Here is a 12,497-nt window from a genome sequence, read left to right on the forward strand (position 1 = left end):
CGGCGAAAAGACGGCGTTAAATTTAGATTATGGAGGTGGGGAAAACCCACACCGAAGAAAGACGGAAAAGGTGTACCTAAAATAGTTTTTTAAAAAGTTGTTGCAATAGCTCTGAGAAACACGTCCTACTCCATTAGCTGCAACACCGGATGTCGTTCGCAAATTCCTGCTTTTTAACAGGTTTGACTCATCGACACGGGACACTCTTCCCTCCACCTCCTCTCATGTCCCCATTCTCACCTCACTTACCCCCCTCCCTGGGACAGCAACTCCACAGCTCCCCGCAGCAGACACCTGGACTCCAGAGCCACTGGTAAACAACCCATCAACACCATAAACCCCTACCTCCCTTCTCTAACTTTCCCGTTCTCTCATACCTTCCTCAACCCTGACCACCCTCCTCAGCTCCCCCCTTTCATCTCCTCACACCACCCCCAGTCCTTCCGCCACCACACCCCAAACTACCCCAAAAATTTGGACCAGCCAGGTGAGACAACAACTCCCCAGTACCAGGATCAACAAGGCCAGAGGACAGGACAACATTAACCCGCACGTGGTCAAGGTGTGCGTGATTTAGCTGTGTTGACGCATCTTTTCAACATCTTGCTAAGGCTGGAAAAGGTGCCCAAGATCTGGAAGATATCATGCATAGTCCATGTACCCAAGAAGGGCTGTCCCAGAGCTCCAAGTTACTTTGGCTGACATTGGGGTCGATGATCTTATCATCTTACTGGCCTCAAAGAGCATACACACACCTGGAGAAGCCACACAGCACCTTGATGATTTTTATTTGACTTCTCCAGTACATTTGACACTGTTCAGCAACACAGGCTGGTCCAGAGGCTCTCTGTGATGCAGGTGGACTGAGACCTTGTGACATGGACCACTGACAGGCCGCAGTATGTCAGGCTGTAGGACTACTTGTGAGACGTGAAGTAAGCAACACGGCAACACCCCAAATAACTGTCCTGTCACTATTTCTATTCACGGAGCTGGGAGTGGACTTCCCACGTAGAAGGAGATCGCCAATTCCTGTTTTGATTAATGGACAAGGGTTGGAGATGGTCAATGGGGCTGGGGGCGCATCTTAAGACAGACAATACTGAGGCCCCTCTACAGGACAGTGTCTTTGCTCTGGTGTGCTGGGGAGGTGGCATTACAACCAGCAAACTTGCTGGTGAGGAAGACCAGCTCCGTGGTGGGAATAGAATGGGACTGTGTGACTGAAAATCCATCATGGACAACCCCTCTCAGCTGAACTGAGGGGGCTCATGAGCACATTTAGCCAGACTAATCCAGTGACACATGACTAAAAGCATCTTTTGGGCCATCAGCCATTAGACTGATGGCCTACAGTCAAACACGGACAATCTATATTTCAGGAAAAAACTTCTGCACATTTTGTCTTTATATTTTACAACAAATTGACAAATTGTACAAGAACTAAACTTCGATTCTTACCTCTATATCGCACATTATTGAAAAAAACTGTCTTATGTATCTATGACATTAATTCAACTTATTAGTGTATAGTGTTTCTAATTTGATTCTTATTTTTCCCGTTGTGCTGCTAATTTCTTGTGCTGCTGTGTCGTTTGTAAATTTCCTCTATAGAGGATAAATAAACTGACAGAGATGTAATTCTGACTTGTCATTATGCAGTTTAACTATAAACATTTTTACAAATATGTAGACATTGAAAGTAAAATAGAAAAAAATACAAATTGTTGATTTAATATGCAAGGAAGTAATAAAAAATGTGTCAAGTGTAATGAGTTCTTATCTTGACCATGCCTCATCTTTGGACATAATGATGGTAACATCAGAACAGTGTTGCAAGCTATGCCAAGACCAGGAGTTTTTTATAAATTGTGAAAATTGTGCATGAGTTTGGATGGATAGATAGATATCACTGGAAAGAAGAATGTGCTAATGTAGATATTGACAATACAGATATAAGATGATAGAAAATTTGAAATGAGAGAAGTAGAGTACGGTAACCATATACATTCTGAAGCATTTAATGCAGTGAAATTAATGAACATTAAAAAACAAGCCACAGGAGGAACCCTTAGACATCACTGTAGATCTAAGTTAATATATCAGGCTGCTATATGAGCAGTAGACATGGTTTTGGAAATCCAATTCTTTTACACTTGACTTGAAGTGAAGTAGAGACTTCCGGGTTAGGAAAGTAGATATGCTGAATATAATTTGCGGTTGGAACTGAATCAAGATCTGACAAGTTGAGGGTCCGATCCACTGATCAAATCAGAAAATCGAATATCAATATTATACCAAAGCCAATCCGCCTCTCTGTTTTCCGTCTGCCCTGATGAATCTGCTTTGTTTCTGCACCTTTTTCTTCCTTTTAGTAATTTTTTTCCCTCTCTTCCTCTATTTCATCTTTCCTGATCTTTTCTCACCACTCTGGTCTTCATCTTGGGGCCCTGCTTGGGCCAGCACATCTGGTTTGTTGATGAGGCGAGAGGTGTGAAGGTGCTTGAGACCCAGGAAAAGGAGCAGGATGGAGGGGATGATCTGGGCAGCAACACCATCAAGCACTGCTGGTCGGCTGGGCAGCTCCATCAGCACACTCAGGCCGATGATACATATCTTCCGGTCATGAAGCCTGAGGTGTGCATAAGGGAAAGGAAGGCAGACAGAGAATGGGGTTGAGGGTAAGTAACACTATCAGTATTCCTAAAAGTTCTCAAAGATTTTTTTAAGAATCCACAGAACATAGACAATCTAGTTTCTAGGTATCTAGAGGCGCTAAGAAGCCAATGCCTTATACTGAACTGAAGTTCAAGAAGAGTTATGAACTTGGGTCTGAAGATTGTGTTGATTGCTCAACACACCTCTGAAATGGCAAAAAAAAAGAGGGGGTACGTGCGCCGGGGGGGCTGCCAACATTATCTGGTTGGTAGATCTTGTTGAGCTGGTCATTTCAAGAGTAGCTCACAAGCCTATAACGTGTGGGCAGTCCTGATCTACAGTATCTTAAAGAACAATATCTACCCCTATGGATCCCAGAGGTCCTTGTCTGTTTAAATGACTAATTGTGATGCGTTTTCCATTTAATTTCCCCCCTTTGCTTCTTTCCCTGACTATTGTCTGGCTAAATAGTACAGTAAGTAAGAATAGGTGCAAAGGTAAACACAAAGATTAATGAATCATCCAGCATTGTTAGCAGAGTGGCCCACTATTGCTTTTTTCAAACATGACCTCCAGAGGAGGTCTGAATTGGTCCTGAACTTTCTGCAAATGTTGCCTTACACACATGCACAACGCAGCAGGAGATTCTCTTTTGACAGGAGAGGGGTGGTGTAACATGCAGAGCCAGGCTGTAACGTATCAATTTTGCTGCAGAGATCACATGTTTTTTGTCTCCAGCACATCGACACTGGCATAGGCTCTCATCTTAAAAAGTTCTCTCAACATCTTCTTTGGTGTCTTATGAGTGTATGGCTTCTCTTTTTCATCCGCAGGTATTTGTTTATATTTTGTCTTTTTCATTTTCAGAAGACCCCAACTCCCACAGTGAAATCTGAGGAGGATTTCCTGCTGTGATGCCCGGAGTTCAGTGCATGCCTGAAGGCAGCTTATGATTACAACCTTGTTGTAGTACACAATAACATTACTTGTAAATTTGTAAAGTACATGGCATCAACAATGACGTATGACAGCATTTGTAGCCTGAGCTCATTTGCTAAATCTTATCCTGTTCATTGCTGCTAAAGACACAAAACAAACACAACAGAATAGAGGAACAGAATAGAACAGAACAAAACAGAACAAAACAGAAAACAAAAAAGTTCAAAACCATTAGGTCAGATTCCAATTTAGGAACTATTACTTTTTTTGTTTTGAGGCAACACCTAATGACCAGTAGCTTCAAGCTCCACAAATCAGTACCTGCTTAGCAGCAACCAGCTGGTGAACATAGTTGAGCATTTAGCAGCAAAAGAGACAAGTGGAGACTAAACACTGACCAAAAAGAGAGCGAGTGTCAGACTTGCATCTGTCTGTTGGACAGAAAATCGACAAATGATTGCTAACGTTGCTACGTCTTTGCAGGAGTTGTGAATGGGCAACGGTTTTCAAACAAGACACCAGAAAACTTGTGAAGATTGTATTTGATCATAGTTTTTTCAGCTATGCAATTGGTCTACAGTTCAGCTACTAATATAACTAACTACTACTTTCTATGTCACCACCTATTTTGTGCCATGACATGCTAGTCATTTCTTTTTGTCAGAAGCTTAATTTGAGTTAATACCTCAACTGCCTCCTAGGTGTTGAGGGGGTATACTATTATATATTACCCTTAGTTGTGCATACAATACCAGCATGCTCCTCCTTTTACCCTCACGTCTCTCCCTCTATAACCTAAGTACCTCAGTGTTTGAGGTACCATCTAATGATCTACCATAATGTGTTAAAACGGAAGGAGCCTCATCCTTACCCCAGGAAGAACTCTGTGTCATTCATCCACTGGTTGATGAAGTGTGAAGTAATGGGCTGCGGGTTGTGTGGGAAGTGCATGTTGTCCAGAGTGTGTATGAGCAGCACTGGATTGTAGTAAAGAGCAGCGATGGCCACCTGAAGGCACATGGTTCTCAGTTCACTGGATTTCACCCCTCTCATCAAACGCTCCAGCACTGCCTCCACAAACAGAGGGATGCACTGCAATGGGGAAACACAGATAAATCATTTTTGTTTGGTAATACACTGTTCACAATGTTGCAAGTTACAAGCAATATGCGCAATAATCCCATCCAACAGACCTCCCAACAATGTTATGTGTCTCATTGCCAGGTTAAAGATTTCACATTTTGATTCCAGTCACTGCAGTTATAGTTAAATAGTCAAGCGTATGTGAAAGAGTGAAGCTTGCCCCCCTGTTAATTCCAGGCTGCTTCTTGACATCACTAAACTCCATCTGTTGTTATTACAGTGGAAACCACTTGTAATGATGAATATAGTGATCACAAATATAGTGATCAACTGTTTGTATGGATCAAAAAGCCTAGGACAGACTCGTTCCTATACAAATGCTTTTTAAATAATTTGGTTATAGTGTGTTAATTTTGGGTCTTTTCATATACGTTTGGACCATAGTTATTAGCCCACAAAGGGCCCACAATTTCTTTTGCAGTTCTTACTGGCTCTGCCAGTAATTTACTGTTTCTCTCTATGTCTCTATTACTCGAGCTGTGGACTGGGAAATGAATCGAGTCAAACAGGGCACACCCTACCATCTCCTCCGGCTTTCCATACATTGACTAAGTTTACAAACTCTGTTGTTTTCACCCAGTCTGAGTTAACACATGTGTCAGATGACACTGTTTGTGTGTGTGAGTGCGTGTGTTGGTGTGCTTTTGTGTTAGTGCGTGATGAATGGCCACGCAACTATGAGGAAAGATTTAACTCATTGAAGAAAAGTATCAATAATAATGTGATGCAATGTTACCTTTCCCTCAAGTTCTAGGAGTATCATACAGAAGCTAAGCAATTTGTTTATAGTAATCAACTGTATTTCTAGTGTATTTTGACTGAGAGACAGAGAGCAAAAAGTTACTTACAGATGTTCAGACAAATTGATATATATTTTCTTGTCTTTTTCGCCATTGCTGTAAACTCTAACACGCAAAAATATTTTGGCTAATAGAAAGCATTAAGTCAGCCAATTATGAAGTGGCTGGAGAATTTTACATTCACCTACAAATCCTTCCACAACCTATATTTTTTCCAGAAATAAAATTCAGAAATGTTAAATAAAGGCCAATTTATAGTACTGCGACTGCAACTGTGGCTGGCCAAGCAGTTGCATCGACAGACTCGTTTTGGTTTATGGTTCCCCAAGGGTTGGGCGTGTTAATTCCCCACCAGAACACTAGGCGGAGTAGTGTTTTGTCAAAGACAAAACACACAAAGAAGAGACGTCTTCTTCTTCGTCGACTGTTTATTTACATCGCCACTGCGGCTCCTCATAGCCTTTTTCTTGCGGACAAATCCGCCAGTCAGTGGCGGGTTATACAGTACAGGTGGTCATACTTTCAAATCTCTTCTGCCAAATGCTCTTCTATTTGGTCCATATTCGCTCTTCTAAATCTTCCGTGATTTCTGCCGGTATTATGGGGCATGAAACCGGAAACTAGACTCCGGACGGGATGTAGTAAGCAGACCAATCACAGCCTTGCGGGCTGCGTGAGGCTCGCGTCTCTTTGTCGTATAGTTAGAAAAATCTGCGGATGCACGCAAGCCGCAAGAGGGGGCATGCAAGCACGCAAGGGGCACGTTGCTTCTCTTGCGTGCTTGCCTAAAATCCAACTATAAATCGGCCTTAAGTGACGCCGAACTGTAACTTGTACTTCACTAGGATGCCTTGCAGTTCCCAGAAAACACAAAGAAATATATACAAGGATTAAGCCAATAATGAATGAATTCATAAAACTGATACATGCTGAAAGAAAGTAAAAATAGTGGATACAGTTAAAAAAATAGATGCATAACTTTATATCAAATTGTTCAAAAAAGTATTGTGTTGACAATGGAATACATGATGGAACATGATGCTTAGTGTAAATTGTGAGGGTATATTAGACAGAGAATATTGGGAACTGTTGTGTTAATTGTAGAATATTTGAATGTCAGTCACTCTGTTGATTAATTATATGAAAGTCTGTAATGTTTGTGGTCATTTCTGACCTGGTCGATGCCTCTGCCTCTGCACTGCAGTATGATGACCTCCAACAGTTTGGCAGCATGACACTCTGCATCCTCACCTGCATCTATGGTCAGCACCTACAGGTCAAAGTTAAAAAAATAGTTAAGCAGTCATGGCTAAGTAGCACTGCTGGAGACAGTGAATCTTTGTTCAGATTTTATGGAACAGCAAACAGCAGGGAAAACGTCTGTAGTCTGACCTTTTTGCACATGCTGTAAATGACCTCTAAGTGTTTTGGGTTAGACAAGAGCATGTCTGTATCCACAGTGATGTAGTTGTGCAAAAGAGGCATCATATCTGAAACACAAATGCATATTATCATTAACAGTGTTATCATTTTTCTGGGATGGTGTATCATCATGCAAAAAGTAAAGTTTACTGTACAGGTACACCGTTTAAACTGATTGTGCTCAGTGTATGTGATACTTGATACACTGTGTGTAACATAACTTGGTGTGTGAGGCACCTGTAAAGTAATCGAAGCAGTCATGCTGGAAGACGTCGTACAAGATGCCAAGTAGCTGCCACATCTGGGGAGAAATGGTCTGACAGGTAAGGCCAAATGCCAGAGAGAGGATCTCCTCATAGAACTCTGCAAAGAGGGAAGACAGGGCTGCTAATATAATGTTCACACACATTGACAATGTCAGTGCTGAAAAAAATTAAGGGAACACTTAAATCCCACATCAGATCTCGATGAACGAATTATGCAGGTTGAAAATCTTTATTGTTTAACATTGTATAATTGTTGAGAACAAAATTACATAAAAATGGTCAATGGAAACCAAGATCATTAACCCTTTAAGGCAGGGGTGTCAAACATTCGGCCCGCCATGCAAGGCATGCTCTAAATTAAAAAGAAAAAAAAAAAAAAACATATACAAAATAAAAAAAAAAAGAAAAAATGAAATTTGAAATTAAAATAAAAAAGGGTAAAAACCGCCATCTCACTCTATGCCAGTGATTCTCAAACTGGTGGGGCGCGCAACCGGGAGGGGGAAATGTGAGGTGGATCTAATGTTTTGACGTCAGCATCTCCTTAACAGTCGAACAGTAAACAAATCGTTCTTTCGCAGTAGCCAGGGGTCAGCCACCTGCGGCTCTGCAGCGGCTCCCTGTACAGTGTTGTGCATGTCGCGCATATTTTTCGAGAACAGTGAACTCACGTTCACGTTAATTTGTTAAATCATCATCGTATCAGTTATTTTTGGTTGAGCTTTATCATCGTTGTAACAAAGTGATTAGAATTTAATTTATTTTTTCTCTATTTTTAAAAAAGTACAGACTGATGGAGGAATGTAGTGATAAATGTCACCAAAAGTACTTCAATTAAGTTGAATTTAAGCAAAGTTGAAGAGATTAACAGAAATAAATGTTGCATGTTTTAATATATCTGTTTCCTATCATCATTGTTAATAATTATTGTGAGAAATAATTAACATTGATGTGATCAGACAGTCTCTTCACATATATTGTTATTATTATTAAAAGGTGATCTTTGCAACTTTGTTTTTCAGGAAGTTTGTATCAAACAAGTAGCCCTTCGTACTACTCAGTACCTTTGAAGTAGCTCTCAGTTTCAAAAAGGTTGGTGACCCCTGCCATACAGTCCCTGACAAAAGTCTTGTCGCTTGGGTACAAATTGACCTTAAGTGCCCCTCAAATATATTTGTAATCAATTTTTTTTTACAAGAATTCCAACAGCTTTTGAAATAATGTTTTGGTGCCAAACGAAACTGCTGAAAAGCATTCTAACGTTCAACGCTTAGTAAAGCCCACTGAGTCAGTTTTTGCAAAGACAAAAGTCTTGTCGCCTTGTCATATGATGCACCCAATCCTAGATTACAGCCTCACCTTTGATCAATTATTGATCAATCAATTAGTGGGTGTGTATAAAAAGAACCCCAGCACACCAGACCTTCACATCAACTGCAACTTGACCTCTGCCAACATGCCTAAAGGCCGGAGCATGCTTCTGCGTTTTCACGGGCCTGGAAGCGCAAGAGCCCTTCCGGGCCCCTTACGTGCTATCGTAGCCCTTCTTACGTGTTTACGTGCGTCGGCCAATTTTTCTAACTAGACGGCAAAGCCCCGCCGACTTTGACAAAAAACATTACTCCGCCTGTGTTCTGGCGGGGAATTGCATGGCAACACGCGCAGCGGTTGGACAACCATGAATGAGAATGAGTCCTGCGTTACAACTGCGTCCTTGCGGGCCCCTGACAACGCAGAAGCATGCTCCGGCCTTTAGATTCACTCTGAGACCAAAGCGTTGATTATCAAGAGGCTGAAGACCAGATCCACTGCTGAGGTGGCTGACAGCTTCAATGTGTCTCAGCGTCAAGTACAAAGAATAAGAAAAAGATTTGAAGAGACTGGAGATGTTTTTGACAAGCCCAGGTCCGGCAGACCCCGCAAGACAACTGCTCGGGAGGACCGTTTGTTGGCTCGAAAATCCAAGGCCAGCCCAATTTACACTGCAGCAGAGCTCCACCAGGCCTGTTCACCTCAAGTTTCCGTGTCAACCAGGACAGTTGGTAGAATTCTGTCTGGAAATGGCCTCCATGGTCGAATCAGTGCCCAGAAACCAGCACTAAACAAAAGGCAATTAAAAAACATGTGGCATTTGCCAAGGCCCACAGCCTGCTAAAAGGATGGACGCTGGAAAAGTGGCAGAAGGTGGATTTCTCAGATGAATCTTCGATGGAATTACATCACAGCAAATATTGCGGGAGACCTACTGGAGCCCGCATTGATCCGAGATTCACCCAGAAAACCGTTAAGTTTGGTGGCGGAAAAATCATGGTCTGGGGTTACATCCAGTGTGGGGGTGTGTGAGAGATTTGCAGGGTGGAAGGCAATATCAATACCCTAAAATATCAAGAAGTATTAGCTACCTCTTACATTCCCAACCATTAAAGGGGTCAAATTTTGCAACAGGCTGGTGCTCCATCGCATACTTCCATCTCTACATCAAAGTTCCTCAAGGCGAAGAAGATCAAGGTGCTCCAGGACTGGCCAGCCCAGTCACCAGACATAAACATCATTGAGCATGTCTGGGGTAGAATGAAAGAGGAAGCATGGAAGACAAAACCAAAGAATCTTGATGAACTCTGGGAGGCATGTAAGACTGCTTTCTTTGCTATTCCTGATGACTTCATCAATAAATTGTATGAATCATTGTCGAACCGCATGGATGCAGTCCTTCAAGCTCATGGAAGTCATACAAGATATTACATATGGATCTCACAGCACCACTACTTAATTCACTGATGTTATGCAACATATTTTTGTATTTGAAGTAAATTATTTGTTCAATTTTCACATTACTCTCAGTAGGCGACAAAACTTGTGTCTTGCCAAAATCTAACCTTTCTGTGTTAAATTATTATTATCATTAAATGATCAATCTTTCTTCAGAAAAGCAAATTTATTTTAGTATATTAAACATAATTTGGGAGGGTTTTAGCTTTCATATGAGCCATTTCTAAAACCAATGGATAAATTAAAAGTCAGGTTTGAGGCTGATGTTTCTACAAAATGGATAAGTGACAAGACTTTTGTCAGGGACTGTAGACCATTGGTTCACGAAGTGGTTCATGGGGTGCACTAGGCCCCGGGGGGGCTGGATTCCAACCTCAGCCAGCGCGGGCCGGCCCTCACCTTTCACTTTCAATGCGTGTGTCAGACTCCTAGGTCCACGTTCCAAGACGGGTTGGACCCCCCCTTTATGTTGGTTTCTTGTTGGTATCCGCCCAGCCGCCACGCCCCCCCACCCTGAGCGACGCAACGTCCACATCACTGTGCACAAGCAGGGATTGACAAGTGCTCAGACACTTCTGCTGGTTCAGATTGATGGCTTAGAAATGTGAGCGATTCTTGAAAATTGCTTTATGAGCTGTAGGTGGAGCCAGAGAAGCTGTGACAGTATAGTTACAGTACATATGTCAAGGAGCTATTTTTATAGATGTTCCCCACTTTAGCTTTAAGAGAGGAGCTGAGATATAAACATTTCCCATCAACTGGTTGAAAACAATGGAGCTACAAGGGGTAACAGGTGAAATAGTTAAATAGGAAGTTGGTCACCTCTTGTTAATCATGAAGAATTCAGGGACTTTTCTTCAACCACTCTATTTGTCAATGCTGCAAATACCCTTATCTTTCTGATGTTCTCCATCACAGGTGGCATCTATTGCACTTCTGTCCGTCTTGGAAGAGGGATCCCTAAAATATGGCTTACCCTTACCCATCTATGTTCTTTTTACCCTTACTCTTGTTGAGGGTTAAGGGCAGAGGATGTCACACCTTGTGTTAAATCCCAAATTGTGATTTGTGAATATGGGCTATAAAAATAAAATTTGATTGATTGATTGTTTGGATTCTACGTATAAAAGTGCTCCATTTGGACATTTGAGAGGCTTCATTCACCACATTTTACTGCAAAATATGTCTCGATTTTACAATGCGTCGTCACAGGAGGAAAACCCATCTCAAGTAGTACATAAACTGGTAGCAGTTTTAGAGGTACTTTACCTGGAAACTTCACTGATGTGTTCAGCTCCTACTCCTCTTGCCATGTAATAAGGGGTAAACATCACAGCTGTGACTGTGTGTATTTTCGTGTGGCCTAGATTTCTGAAAGAATAATTTACTTGACCTGACCTTATCAGAGTAAGAGTGATCCAACCCCCCAGGGAAAATCAACCCAATTACTACGATTACACACACATACATACACAGACACTTTTTGTGCGTTGGACGAGTGACCAGTGATCTCAAAACAGTGCAAGTAGAGTCAACTTCAGCTTGACAAGTACTCACACAATCAGAGATCCCAGGATTGATCCTCAACATGGAGGATCAATGCACACTGAGGATTGCACGCAGAATAACGCACTGTCCATTTAGAACGTTTGCCTGAATGATTATGCAATGTCGGGCATTTCTACCCAAGTGCTCAAAATATTGGGAGGTGCAGACGCAAATATTTTAATTTAGCACATGCTGAAAACAGTATCAAAGTAATTACGGTGATTGTGTCTATATTTAATACATTTGAAAGGAAGGTGCGAATCGGGACAGTGTTGCGCACAGATGGCTGCAGTTATTGTAGTGAGGACGACACGGCATGGTAGAAGACGGAGAGATCAGTTGTATCTGCTCGTATTAGGATGTTTGGATTGACAGAAGCATCTTCTCTTCATTTCAACAGTTGTTCTTTTAGTTTTACCCACAGCATTCTCGCAGATACTCTACCATATGGCGTTTCATTGAGTTATGTTAATATTCCTTTGCTGGAGGTCAACAATTTTTTTGTTTGCATCTTCTACTAACACCTCGAATTCAATGGCATTAAATTTCACTTTGTGCTTGCAGTCACACTGCTCTTCGTAATGCTCCATGGCAGAAACCAGTAACGCACACAAAACACTCATTTAAATACAACTGCCTCTACCATGTTTGCACCTGTTATCATATAGGCAATTATTGTTAATAGATCACCTGCAAAAGGCCCACCGACCAAACGTACAATCAGTAATAACGCACATGCATTTAGCACTCTTTATTTGGGATCTTAGTAGATCAGGCCCATAGAGTAGAGAAATACAGCTGGTTGATAAGCTTTTGGCTGCCTCCTGTCACATGACCATTGTTTTGCACTCAGTAGCAGTTCTTCAAGCGTCTCCCGTCAGTAACAAAATGTGAATGTCTTTAGTCTGCAAACAAGCAAGTAAGTAAAATCTATAGTTTAAGAACTGTCGCA

General features: G+C 41.7%; 1 protein-coding gene across 3 annotated transcripts in view; it reads right to left on the reverse strand.

Moving 5' to 3' along the window:
* ipo8 (importin 8) overlaps positions 1–12,497 on the reverse strand; it is a 78,334-nt gene that overhangs the window by 16,548 nt on the left and 49,289 nt on the right. For all 3 annotated transcript variants that reach the window (XM_061078273.1, XM_061078264.1, XM_061078256.1), the window contains 5 exons: positions 7,200–7,325; positions 6,933–7,030; positions 6,715–6,810; positions 4,469–4,689; positions 2,427–2,632 (listed from right to left, as the gene is read on the reverse strand). In XM_061078273.1, the coding sequence (XP_060934256.1) occupies positions 2,427–2,632; positions 4,469–4,689; positions 6,715–6,810; positions 6,933–7,030; positions 7,200–7,325 (747 nt within the window). The remainder of the gene's footprint in view (positions 1–2,426; positions 2,633–4,468; positions 4,690–6,714; positions 6,811–6,932; positions 7,031–7,199; positions 7,326–12,497) is intronic.

The sequence above is a fragment of the Limanda limanda genome, chromosome 1, assembly GCF_963576545.1.
Source record: "Limanda limanda chromosome 1, fLimLim1.1, whole genome shotgun sequence".
Taxonomy (NCBI): Eukaryota; Metazoa; Chordata; class Actinopteri; order Pleuronectiformes; family Pleuronectidae; genus Limanda; species Limanda limanda.